General features: G+C 35.0%; 1 protein-coding gene and 1 long non-coding RNA gene across 2 annotated transcripts; one reads left to right on the top strand and one right to left on the bottom strand.

Annotated features, from left to right (window-relative positions):
• Window positions 1-3,550: 3,550 nt before the first annotated feature.
• On the top strand, window positions 3,551-5,536 carry LOC110782069 (protein transport protein Sec61 subunit alpha-like). The gene is made up of 3 exons (XM_021986144.2): window positions 3,551-3,710; window positions 4,643-4,975; window positions 5,076-5,536. Exons 2-3 carry the CDS (start codon window positions 4,653-4,655, stop codon window positions 5,305-5,307), a joined length of 555 nt encoding a protein of 184 aa, XP_021841836.1. The 5' UTR covers window positions 3,551-3,710; window positions 4,643-4,652; the 3' UTR covers window positions 5,308-5,536.
• A 6,592-nt stretch (window positions 5,537-12,128) lies between these two features.
• On the bottom strand, window positions 12,129-13,893 carry LOC130461246 (uncharacterized). Its single transcript, XR_008921657.1, has 3 exons — window positions 13,709-13,893; window positions 13,257-13,328; window positions 12,129-12,310 (listed from the first exon to the last, which is right to left on the bottom strand). It is a non-coding gene; the product is annotated as an uncharacterized lncRNA (long non-coding RNA).
• Window positions 13,894-14,127: the final 234 nt, after the last annotated feature.

Here is a 14,127-nt window from a genome sequence, read left to right on the forward strand (position 1 = left end):
GGTTTGTATTTTGATCCTTTATGTTGTTTGTGCTCAAGGGACAATGAGTCCATTTCTCATTTGTTCTTTGCGTGTGAGTTTTCTGGACGTGTTTGGAGTAGTGTCTTGCAGTGTCTTGGAGAGCATAGGCGGGTGATGGATTGGAATGGTGAATTTCAGTTCATCTTGCAACACAAGACTAACTCTGCAAAACACAACTTGTATCGATTGGCTGTTTCTATCACGATTTATTTTCTCTGGCAAGAACGGAACAAGAGGAAGTTTCAGCAGATTTCGAGAACGGATACAGAGATTGTGAGACATTTTCTAGTTATGGCTTACACTAGGTGTTATAGTGTAAAGAAACTAGGTGTTGTTGTTCCTTCTTAGTGTTTTTTTGGGTGTTTGCCTGTGGGCTTTCTTGTTTTTTATGAGTTTGTGTTGTGCTGGACCTGTTGGTCTTGGCTGTAGTTTGTATGTAGTTTGGACGTTTTCTCGCCTTTTGGTAATAAAATCTACTATTTACCAAAAAAAAAAATGATATGAACATCAGAATCTTACAAAATGAACATAATTATATATAAATATAAACATTTTGAAAAATCTGGATCTGAACATAAAAATTTCTAGATACGATTTTTGAAGAAATTTTGCAAGAAAATGGAGAGAGAATATGGAGATTCAACCAGAAAATTTCTAAATCACATAAAAATTTATGTGCGCACAAATGTATAACATAAAAGGAAAAATCTATTGAGTTATCAAAGACATGCTTCTAATCAACATGTAAATTCAATCAAAAATCACAAAAAAAATAAAAGAAGGAAATTAACAGCAAAAAAAGGAGAAAATAAGTTTACCGCTAGTGAATGATAAGGCGCAAATGCAAACGAATTTTCCGATTGACATTGTTACTTGAGAAAAAAATCACGTAAAAATGAGGAGAGAGAAACTTTTGGGGTGAGAGAAATTGAGGAGAGAGAAACTTTGAGGGGAGATAAAACAAAAATGAGAGATTTCTGGTTTTTGAAAAATTTATATGCAATTTTTTTTTAAAGAAAGCACATGCCTATATAGCTTTTTTATTTTCTTTGGGAGGGGGTACACCAATAGATGGCTATACCCTGGTATAGCCATTAGAGATATTACAATATTAGATTATGTGATACGGCTAGCCAAATAAAATGGTCCTTCCCTAAAAAAAAAATGGGCCTAAAACTTAGAGAATCAAGGAGTGATAAATCTAAGGGGGCGTTTGGTTGGGGCCTGGGGGGTAATAATCAAGGGAATGAGAAGGGGAATAGGAGGATATCATTCCCTTTATTGTTGTTTGTTATGCCTATTTCTTCATTCCTTTTACCCCTTTTCTTTATTTACTTCACCCCAAAATCCTCTACACTCATACCCCACCCCCTCCACACACTTTTCCGTTCCTTTCCCCCTTCACTTCCCCACCCCCTCTCTCTCTCATCTAACCCTAGATTTTCAACCCACAACCAGACCACTACCCCCATAGCCGCCGCCGCCGGACCGGTCCACCGCCGCTTTGACTTCCTGCTCCGGGAGATCCACCACCTCCGTCGCCGCCCGAACTTCACCATTAATGGCTTCACCATCGTCGCTCGAGCTTCACCATTAATGGCGACTTCGAGCTTCATCCACACAACTCATCATGGCTTTAAATAGTCAAATTAGACCATAAAAACTCCAGATGTAGAGTTTTTATGGTCGAATTAGACCATTATAACCTCACATTTGCCCATGAAAATGTGAGAAAAGGAAGGGGAAGGAGGTGGCGGCGAGGGAGAAGAGGCGGCGAGGCCGTCGGTTTCTCTTCTTTGGTTTCTCCTACGCTGGGTTTTCTTGATCTGGTTTTTCTGGTTCTCTCCTCTTCATTCTTCTCCACCCTCTTTGTTACCCCCAAACAATATTCTAAATCAAAGGGATTCATTCCATTCTCTTTCTTTCCCTTTGTTGATTCCATTCCCTTAACCCTCTGCGAACCAAACACTCCCTAATCCTAACACTTATAAAGCTTCATACTTTGATTACACCCAATAGTGCATTTACGTGCATGCCCTTCATTTCATTCTTTGTTTTATTTTGTCTTATTCTTAACAATAGAGCATTTACGGTTTCACCCTTCCATTGCTATACAAAATGTATTGTTTTATTTGGGTATAATTTCCTATATATTGTACCTTCGAACTATCAATTAAAACGCATATGGTTTCTATTTCCTGTTACATGTAAATCCAACATCTAACTTTAACATATCATTTCTAACATTTACCATAAATGGTAAGTTCTTAGCTTTTAAGTAACATTTTTACAAAAAAAAATTTGTATACCTTGGGGGATCGTGCGCGCTAGCGCACGATCCAACAACTAGTAAAAATTAAGTGTGTATTCGGAGAGAAGTCTTGCAAAAAATAATTTGCACTGCTTGCTAATACTTTTTTTTCGGTTTGAGATCCTCTAGTTGTTGAATAACTCTACAATGTAGAGTTGTTGAAATCTCTATCGTCTATTGAAATACCGAGTGTCCGTTTTGATATCTATTGAAAAAATAAACTTTATAACTAGATTATTGCAAAGTCATTCAACACTAAGTAACAACATTAGCACATGATTTTGACTACATTACTAATTAAGTTACAGTTTACTCAAATTATACTTTGATTATCCTTTAGGATTTTGAGCTCTTGAAAAAAAAAAAAATTGGGAAAAACTTAAAAAAAAGGTTTATCGGATCGTTGTCGGGTACCTAGTATTTGTAAACGATATCCGTAACCATATCCAATAACCGAATTTCGGAACGAGTACCAATTTTTTTAGAGCCGGCAATCTCAACCGAACCCAATGGATATCCATCCACCCGATGCGAATTATACGGACGGATGATGTATGGATTGAATGACGGGTGGATCGGATATGGATGAAGGTGCATCCAACCCACCACCCGATCCATCAACCTATTGCATTAGTTGTATGATTTAATTTATCATCATTTACTTTCATAATATATTAATTATTGTAAATAAAACTATACTAGACATAAGCGTAACACAAAAAATTGTGTTCCCTTACTAGGATATATAACACAATGATAAATCTAAAGCTTTGTAAAAGTCATGCTATGGTTTTTCAAAAAGAAAAAATGGTCATGTGTATTATATGTGGACTAATGATTCCTAATTGCAATATGTGTCACTTTAAGTTGTTTTTATATATATTCAAATATATTTAACCCTATTCACACCCGACCCACCCGAATCACCCGTGGATGATGGATGGATCGAATGTGGATGAAGAATTTTACGGATGATGGATGGGTTGGATGACGGATAAAATGTCATAGAAGGATGCGGATTGAGCCTCACCAAATCCAACCTCGATCCATTGCGACCCCTAATTTTTTTTTAGATCGGATACCGGATCGGGTTTGGGGTTTTTCGGATAGTTTTACACTTTTACTCGGCCCTATCAGCAGTACGGGTCTCATAAGTCTATAATGAGTGTTGTAAAAAAAAAAAGTCTTTAATGAGTTGTTTCGGAAGTTTCCTCCTCTGGGCCTGGTCCACAGTATTTTGTGTGGACCGGGTATATTTATGAATTTTATATTTCCCCAACTCCTTTCACAGTCTCACCCTTCCCATATCCTCCTCGTCGATTCTGAGATTCTCGCTCTAGCTTTCTCTCTCTACTTTGGATTAATTCCACTTTCTCAGGTACGCTTCGATTGCCTTCGTTGTTCTTCATTAATTGCCTTCGTTGTTGTTTAGAGCTTGATTCAAATTGTTCGGTTGATATTTGTAGGTAATCAGTCCTTTAATTAATTAGTAGATTACGTTTCATGAATAAACCAAATTTGCAAAAAAGTTAAGGTAGTGTTTGGAAACTTGGAATTCATTTGAAATACATGAATTGAAATCTGGAAGTTGAAATTCTGAATTTTGAATTACAAATGAAGTGTTTGGGAAACATTATTAAAAAAATGGAAGGTGTTCAATACTCTGTGAAATCCAAGAACATGCACTTCAAACTCAAATTAAAATGTGTTAATTCATGGAATTATTTAACTTATCAACAACTGACTGTAAAAAAAAAATCAAAACCAGCTTCGAATTTGGGGAAATCTAAGCACTAAATTTTCGAATTTGGAGAAAAACCAAACCCTAACTCTTTGAATTTGGGGGAAAACCAAACCCTAACTCTTTGAATTTGGGGAAACCCAAAACCTAACTATTTGAATTTGGGGAAAACCAAATTCACGGTGGATTTCAAATGCCAGCCATTCACTATGGATTTCAAATTCTGAAACTGGGCCTGTTTCTTTTAAGTGTTTGAAATTAGGCCAAATCCAAATTATTTTAGTTCCCAAACAGGTTATTTGAGCCAATTCCAAACAAGCCATAAAGGATTCGGAACTGTTTGCGTGAATTAGTTTTTCTTTTGGTATTTTTGATTGAAATTTGAATTGCAAACGTGATATTTGTTTGATAAATTTGCTGTTTTTATATTTTTCTCGAAAATTTAAGAGTAATTACATATGAAGTATTATTGTTAAAGATCTGACCCATGAGTGATTTGTTGGACCAATTTGATTATTTTTAATAGAGATACTAATTAAGGGTATGCTCGTTGTTGTTTGGTTAACTAGTTATATCAGAATGGGAGAATCGGTGAAACAGTTTATTCCTGAGGTACAAAAGGCAGATAAGAAGGCACCCTTTTGTGTAAAGTTGATCTGGTCTGTTATTGCGTGGTTAGTAGTTGGGTTGTGCATTCAGATTCCAGTATATGGAATTCACTCCACGGTGTGGGCTGATCCGTTCCCTTGGATGTCTGTCATCCTTCCTGTTTCCATTCGTAGAATCTTCCTGTATTTTGTAATTGTCTTCCCCCTCGTCATGTCTAAGTTGGTGATGCATCTATTGGTTTGGTTTGACACTATTCAACTTGACATAAATGTCGAAGAGGACCGTGAACTTTGGTAAGTGAAGTATATTGATCTACCACTATATTTGGTTTTGTTATTTCTGAATCTGAATCTATATTTATTTATATTTGGTTTGGTTTAATATCTTAATTAGGGATCGTGGACAGAAGTTGTTGGGAATGGCGATAGCGGCTTTTGTGGCTGTAGCATATGTTCTTTGTGGGATGTATGGAAGTATTGGCGAGCTCGGTGATGGCAACACTCTTCTTAAAATGTTTCTATTGTACATGGGTGGAACCATTGTCATCTTCCGAGAAGACTTTGAAAAGAGTTACGGTCTACAATCTAATGAAATCGCCGCAACCGCGAACTTGGTGGTCAAATAATTCACAAGGCCAAAATTCTAAGTCTCGTGATTTTGCTTTTGTTGGTGTGTTCCTGTTGCAACATGTACTTGTGAACAAAAGAAATCATAGAAAAAGAAATTAATGTAATGTAACTAGGAAAATTTTACTTCTCCCTATCGCATAGGACGTTTATCTTTCGTAATAGGCTATATAAATATATGCATCTTTTTTCACCAACAAAAAGTTAATTTCAAACTTCTCTTATAAACATTGCATTATTGCCTTTTTTTTTTTTTTTAATTAACTGGTAATTCTTCTTGTGCGTTGTAATAATAAAATGTCTGGAGTATTGTCAGGCTATCGTCAATTGGTTTTAGCGTGGAAGCTCCATTTGGTTTAGACATAGACATTTGGAAGCTCCTCTTTCTTGAGGCATAGACATTCAGACCACATTTTTTTTGGGTGCAATCAGACCCCATATGATGTGATATTAAATTGTTTACCGAGTATAATGTGGTTAATGGAATTTACAATACTATTACAATACGATGCAATACGATGGGAGGAAGATCAAGATAACTCATACGGGGACTGTGAAACTAAACGAGTGCATAACTTTGAGGAGTGTAATGTTTGTTCCAGAGTTTCAGTTTAACTTGATATCTATTACCAAGCTATGTGATGTGGTGATTTGAACAGTGGTTTTCACAAATGATTCATGTCTTATACGGGAGCGGCGTAATGGCTAACCATTTTAATTGATTTCTTATTTAATTGAAAGGTAGTTAGTAGTAGGGTATTTTTTTTAATATAGATAGTGGGATGTGGTGGGGGGTCATGAATTTTTTAATGTTTATTTGGGGTAGTAGGGTTGTTGGTGGGCCCTTAGGTAAGGTGAGAAAATAATAAAGTATTATGTAAAGTTTCCATTTTTAGAAGCGTTTCAAGTAATCCGGGACGGCCCGATAAAGAAAGCGTTTCAAGTATTCCGGGACGGAGGGAGTATCACATTTACTTTTTCAATAAAATAACAATTGATAACCAAACAAGGGAGTATTATTCCATTATTTTTCTTTTACTGGTGTTATGCATTTGCTACTCCCTCCGTCTCTTTTTGTTTTTTACGTTTGAAATTTTTCACGTGTTTTAACGATTAATTAATTTGCATCGAAATTCCTCAATTTTTTTTATTTAAACAAGATAAATTATGTTTATTTATAATGTTTTCACTTTTATCAAAGTTCTGATATTGGAAAATGAGAAAAATTAATGACCCAATGAATTTAATTGGTTAAAGTAATAATTGGACACTAATTTTGATAGAATACTAAGTCATTTATGTGATAATATAAAAGGAAATGTAAAACATTTTGAAATACCCAAAAAGGAAAACGTAAAGAACAAAAAGAGACGGAGGAAGTAACGAATAACGCTTAGCCGCGCGGGCTTCCTCTGTGTTATACAGGGTACGTGTTATACGGGGTACGTCTTCCTTGACATTACCAATAGCTTTTGGTAGGTTGAAAAGCAGGCTATATTATGTTTGTGATATTGCTACCGTGACAAATCCTCACAATTCTAGTGACATCCTTCATTTAGCAGCCACTTCAATTCAGATATCAATAATGATGCTAGCATAGTTGTTACTTGTTAAGTGTTAGTAATAATGCTAAGCTTTGGCACCTTAGAATGGGGCAAATGCATACCTTTTAGTCAGTTGAAAACTTGAAACTTGCTTTTTCTAATTTAAACGTTCAAAAGAGGCAGATTGTATATGTCAAATATGTCCTAGGGCTAGACAGTGTACGCTTTCCTTTCCTGTCACACTTCTACTACCAAGCATTTTCACTTGGGTTACATGTTGACATATGGGGTGCTTATAGGCATGCTACTAATAATGGACCAATAGTTGTAAATTTGTTCTCACCGTTGTCGATGATTTTACGAGAAACACTCGGGGGTTCATTTACTGAAGTTTAAATCATATTCTGTGAATGTTTTGGAAAACTTTGTAACCGATATAGAAAATTAGTTTAATTGCGCTGTGAGCATGATTAGGACGGATAATGCAAAAGAGCTTTGTGAATGAGATATTTTAGAATTTTATAAGAAGAAAGATATAGAACATCAAAAGAGTTGTGTTCATACTCCACAAGAAAATGGGTTAATGAAGAGGAAGCATAGACATTTGTTAGAGATAGCTAGGGCTCTTTTCTTTCAAGCTCAGTTGCCTATATCCAATTTTGGGGCGAATGTGCATTAGCTACCACACACATTATAAACAGAATGCCTTTGGCTATTTTTAAGAATATTTCACCATAAGAATAACTACATGGTGCGGCCCCTGATACATCTCATTTGAGGGTATTCGTTTGCCTACGTTATGTTTCCACTCTAAAATTTGGTAGATCAAAGTTTGACCCTAGAGCAGAAGCTTGTGTTTTTCTCAGATATCCCCATGCTCAAAAGGCTTATAAAGTCTACAATTTGACCACAAACAAAAAGCATACTTCAAGATATGTTGTCTTTTATGAACAAGAATTTCCTTACCATATTATACTTCCCCTGAAACACAATCCACTTCATCACCTCCTTTCAATTTCTTTATTCCGACCAACAATACTGATCATATCTTCATTGATCCTTTTGAGTCTCAATCAGATTCTGATCACTCCGGGCCGTCTACATCTTCTCCACTCTCGTCCACTTCGTCTTCTTCGCCTCACCTGTTTCTTCCTCCTCCACACAACCAACATTTTCTCCTTGTCCTCAATCTACAATTGATTCTATTTTTGTACCACATTTACATAGACAATCATTTAGACCTCATAAGGCTCCTGGATGGCTAGAATATTATGTTCTCAATCCTTTAAAGACCAACACTTCTCCCCCAAAATATTGAAGTAATCTAGTTTGCTACACCTATATTCCATCTCATCATAAAGCTTGCATAGCTCATTCGGCAGAATTCACTAAACCAGGCTCATACACGAAGGCAACTTCCAATCCTAAATGGGTTGATGTCATGCATAAAGAGCTACAAGCATTACCTATCAATCACACATGGGAAGTCGTTCATTTTCCAAAAGAAAAAAGGGCCATACACTAGTAAAAAAAACCTCAAACGCGGTCTCATTTTAACGCCTCTAAGCGCGGGCTTTTACATGTGGAGCGCTTGAAGTGCCCGCACTTGATGTTTCTCAAGGGCTGTCAATTTATGAAAATGAGCCGCACTTGACAAATTTGGTGGTGCCAATTTTGGAAAATGAGTCGCACGTGGCGTAGAAATGGGCAGCACAAGTATAAAAATGAGCAGCACGTGACCTATAAATGAGCCGCACTTGACCTAAAAATGAGCAGCACTTGATCTAGAATTTGTTATATAATCGATTTCCTTGTTAAACATATTATACAATTCAACCACATCATTAGTTAACCCTCATATTTCACTAAAAAAAAGTATCAAATTATATAGACAATTAAATTAAATAGTATATAATTGTAAATCTAAAAGTCGATAATAATACAATTATTTAAAAAACTAGCATCCATAATCAAGATTCATTACCAGGAAAAAAAAAAAAAAAAAAAAGTTCAAAATATCAAAGACAATCACTGGTAGTGAAATTCGCCAACTTGTCTTGAACTTCATTCATCTCCCCATTGGTGAAGGGATGCTCCATCGGATTGTAGAATACCTTAAGAAGATCGACCATAAAAAAAGAAATATATATTTAGTTATATATATTACAAATATTGTATCGTATAATAAAGTAAGACTTTGCTCCTAACAATGAAATAATGAACATATGAACCGTATAATAATAAAAATGGCCTATTTCGCTCCTAACTATTAACTAAAGAACTTAAATAAGCATTTTAAACCCTTTACCTGTTTAATATACTTAGTTTTATGTATCAAAGACTCATTATCACCTACTTTGGTCAAATTATGCACATTTAAGGCTCGTATGATCATTTTTAGTCACATTTTGACTAAAATGGCTTTCGCTCTCAACTTTCAACCAATGAACCTAAATAAGTATTTTAAACTCTTTACATGTTTAACATACTTAATTCATGTTTCAAAGACTCGTTCTAACGTACTTTGGTCAAATTATGCACATTTAAGGCTAGTTTGTTCATTATAGTAGAGCTCGTTATGCACATTTTGCTCATAGAAAATTTTAACATTCATTCTCATGTAATTGATTTATAGATCTATACATTATACTCTTAACACTAATTGTTGCTCATAACAAGACTAACTAGGTGAGAACATTTAACACTTATTCTCACCTAGTTTGTTATGCACATCGGAGCAACTCATTCTCACCTAGTTTGTTCATTAGAACTAAAATGACTTAATTAGTGTAAGAGAATATTATAACTAAAATGACTTAATTAGTGTTAAGAGAATATTTAAGGTCGAAGAAAGAGAAGCCCATGAAAAGATTAGCAGAGCTGAAAGGAAGGCAGACACAAGGATACAACTACATATAATGGACCTGAAGGAAGCACACCAATACAGAATACAAGTACAGAATGCTACGGAATATTCAGTTGATAAGAAATCAATTGGGGTATACAAAACAAGTACGAAAATGGGAAAAATAATAATTCATCTATATAATATGTCATCACACCAACAAAAAGACCTCGTGAGGAACCTACAAGTGATGAGAAGAATGGTGAAACAAGTTCGGCACAAAGATCTACTAACAAAAAGAAGGTTGTGATCAAGATGGAAAAGAAATAAGCAATAGAAAGAGGGATTGTTTTTTTATAGAAAGGGGGATTGTGTTTTTTCCCAAGTAATAGAGTGTACAATATTGATTTTAGTTAAGACCTCTCGAGGTTATAATGTTTTCATTCCAGAATTGTTTTGGGCCGAAATTTACTCACAGTTGATCAATGAATGCATGGGGTTGCATGGGGTTTTAATTCTCCTGCATCACATTTTTCTGCAAGATGTTCGAGCAGTTGAGAAAAAAAAATGTGCATCAAATTTGACACTAGCTAGTAGCTGGCAGACGCCACAGATCCACAAAAAGTGCATAAGCAAATTACATAAAGACTCCAGTCAGCAAGTTTAGTATTTAGGGTATATTAAATAACTATAGTCACGATTAAACATGTGTTCAGCAAGCAAATCACATAAAGACTCCACTTCAACAAGATTTTATTAAACCTGTGTTCAGCAAGCAAATCATGATTTTAACTGCATAATGTAGTTATAATAAATAACTATAGTCGAAAATATATGAATAATGGGTATGGGGAATTGGGGACTAATGAAAATAAACAGGACAATGGCCAACCTTGAAATCAAATTACACTAGTGGAAAAATCTTCATTCATAGCGGACAAAAATAGACTTATTGTAACGGGTAGTGTTTGATACAAATGTCCGGCTTACAATTAATAGAGTTTTTATATCGGGTGTTGTCCGTTACGAAAAAGATGTTTTTCGTAACGGACGAAAAAATGGACCGAAAAATAAAACTTAGCTGGTTTAGTGAATTTCACAGTAAAAAATAAAAGCAATCATCAAAATGATGCACAATGTAGGATATCAAAGTCGTGTTAATCAATAATGACATCTAGAAACCAACAAATAGTTAACTAGGTCATACTAAAACTGAATTAACTCCGGTTCATGTGCACTATTTTAATAATCACACAAAGATTTTTTGTTAACTTTAGGGAAAAATGATAGTCGGATTCCAACCAATCTACCATGCTATAAAGTATGGACACATTGACAAGGAGTCAAGTTTTGAAGTGCATACCCTCCAAGTCAAGAGTTACTAAAGAGTAATTGGTTATTGTAAGTGTTCTCCTAAAGTGTAATGGTGTTTGTAATTGACCGGCTCTGTTCAAGAAAGTGTAACAATTAATCTGGGACGGAGGGAGTATAACATACTGTTTCGCAAAGCTACTAATTATAGAAGGCGATGTCATAACTTTTTGGCAATTGCTACCATCAAATCAAAAAATTTGATGAAAAAGTGGTATCACAAATATAGATAAAAAAAAACCCGTAAAGTTTGGGATCGTAGTAAGGTCGATGGTGTTATTGGTTACGTATGCATTTAGTGGCTTGAGAGGAATAATGATAAATAGTGTTTTACAACATCATGATAATTAGTACTCCTTTTGTTTCTTTTTGTTTGTTACGTATCTTTTTAGGGTGTTTCACTATGTTTGTTACGTGGGATACACTTTTCTTTTATAAACTTATTATACTGTCATTTTTTGTGCCAACTTTTAATTTTAATTGGTCCAATTTTTTCAACTCATTACATTTCTTTTCAATTTCCCAAGTATGTTGAGTTAGCAATCTGTGTGTTTTCCATTATTGGTTCATTTTGATAAATAAAATAATTTTATTGGTTGTTGTAATGATTAGTGGATTGAGATTTACTTGTGCATATTTTTTAATAAAAAAGAAAAAGAATATTTATTATATGTTAATAAACATGCAAAGAACAAAATGAAACATCCGAAATAAAATTCGTAAAATGTAAAAAAGGACACAGTGAGTGCAATTTATTTATCCAACACCCTTCGGGCTCTGCCCCCCATCATGGCAACCCTGAGCCGTCTTTTTTACACGAAAGTTAAAATGGTGTAAATATTTGAAAACTAGGATATTATACGAAGTACTACTGTAATTTAGATGTATTGGACCGGAAAAAGAAATATCATTTAGCAACACATATAAGGTGCATTTCGGTGTGTAACACCCCCAATTTCCATACCTGTTTAGGTCTTATAGCGGAAGCATAAAATAATAAATTAAGGGTATTACCGCCACATTTAGGTTACAACCCAAATGTAAGGCTATATTATCCATCAATAATCCAACCTTTATAAATAAACCAACATTGTCATAATTAAATAACTTAAACCAACTACCCAAAATATAGTTACAAACTGAATTAAATAAAACCCAACTGATTGTCTTTAGGTGATTTACGTTATTAATAACTTGCTACTAGTTGTTGTGAAACGGTCGCTCAGGACGTGCCACGCATACCTGTAAATTGGAAAAACATATACAGAAGGGAAACCACAAATCAGTGGAAATTGAGTAAGTACTACTTCACCCTGTAAAACATTTTCGAAAACCTTTTTCTTACTTTGGAAAACATTTTATCTTAAAAACATTTCATGCACAAATAGCACGTAACAAGCACACGCACTCAGTCCATAATTAACAGTTAATTAATTACTTAGAGGTAAGAGAACAAGATAATTCCACCATAATTGTAGTTCGAGACTACCACCCTAATGGGTGTAACCACCAAAATAGGTCTTAGTCCTTAAGTGTGCACACCCCCCAGTGAGTGTTTTTAACTCAAAGGAGTAGAATAAGCCTAGGTCGTGCTAGTTAGCTCCGACTAAAATATTAAGACACGTTGTGTCGTACCACCAATATGTTCATCACCTTAGGAGATCCTGCCTAAGATGTCTTACCAACCAAGTGTATTCCACTTTACGTAGTTACTTTTTAATTAGTCCCGGCGTGATCAGACACCCATACACACATACCCATATCATATATATATATGTATATATATATATATAAGCAGCTCATTTACGTATTTATTTCGACATTTATGCGAAACTATTTTCATCAGACTTCCCTTACATTATTAGAGCCAAAGGAATTTTGCTATTAACCAACTGTCAACTCCACCAACTATCTCATCATCATGATTTATATCGAATAAGCCCATAAACGCGAGTAAACCATATATACTAGTTATCTTGGTTACTTCCATTGTTTATCCAACTAAAACCAACAAAATTAAACATGGCTATGATTCATGGAAGGACATATATACGAAGTGTAAAGAATCTAAATAAGGCATGGTCAAAGTTACTTTCCAAAACATGTCGTACAATCATAACACACGTAAGGCACATCAAAACCATATTTTCTTACACGGTTTAACGAAACGGTGAACATAGTAACTTACCTTGATAAGCAAGCCTCACAAATTACGCACACGAACAAGAACACTAGTGGGTATCCTCACGATCTACCTACTCTATAAACAGCGTAAAATAGTCGATGTCAATATACGTAAGAAGTGGTTCGAAGGCTTTATTAATAATTAATTAGAGTTAGTGTAGCGAAAGTAATCGTATATGTTCTCGAATGAGGTATAGAAACATACTCATTAAACTCATATTACCATTATATTCTATGCGTGTATTTAAGGTAGTAGTTTAACTTATAATATTAAGTCCTTAATCTTAAGTGGATCAAATAGGAGAAGTTGATTAGTAGTTTGTTGCACATGGGTTCTCAAAGAAGAGCATTAATCATTAAAACAAGAGGTTGAAGGCCGTTAAAAGAACATCAACCTGTTACACCAAAATAGAAGTAATACGGAAGAACAAGGTTGATTTCAAAAGGTCACATTACCTCCGTTTACTGACGGTTTTCAGAATTTACAAACCGGATGCGAAGAGGGTACTGCAAACTATGAGACGATGTTTTTCGCGGTGGTTTCGGAAGTTGTTTGATGGTATTTCGGTGAAGCCGAAAGTAGATGGGAACCAATCTCGGCAATTGACTTTTGTTTTCTCTGGTTTTTGTTTTCACGAGTGCTTGAGGGGTTGCAAAAACTTGAGTTATGAGGCATGAGTCGGTATTTATAGAGAGGGCACACTAGGGTTATCAATTTGAGTGGTTAAAGATTCTAATGAGATAAGGGTGAGATTTTACGGTTAAGATACGGGTTGACTACGAAATCCTACAATCATGGTAAATTAGTTAGGATATTGTGCTTAGAGGTATATTCCTCCTAGATTTTTGCTCGATACGGGTAGGACGCTACAATT

The sequence above is a fragment of the Spinacia oleracea genome, chromosome 5 (assembly GCF_020520425.1).
Source record: "Spinacia oleracea cultivar Varoflay chromosome 5, BTI_SOV_V1, whole genome shotgun sequence".
NCBI lineage: Eukaryota > Viridiplantae > Streptophyta > Magnoliopsida > Caryophyllales > Amaranthaceae > Spinacia > Spinacia oleracea.

Excerpts from the sequence above, each read along its gene's own strand:
- LOC110782069 (XM_021986144.2), top strand. The coding sequence starts at position 4,653 with ATGGGAGAATCGGTGAAACAGTTTATTCCTGAGGTACAAAAGGCAGAT. Across the intron at positions 4,976-5,075 it reads GAAGAGGACCGTGAACTTTG|GGATCGTGGACAGAAGTTGT; the intron begins GTAAGTGAAGTA and ends TATCTTAATTAG.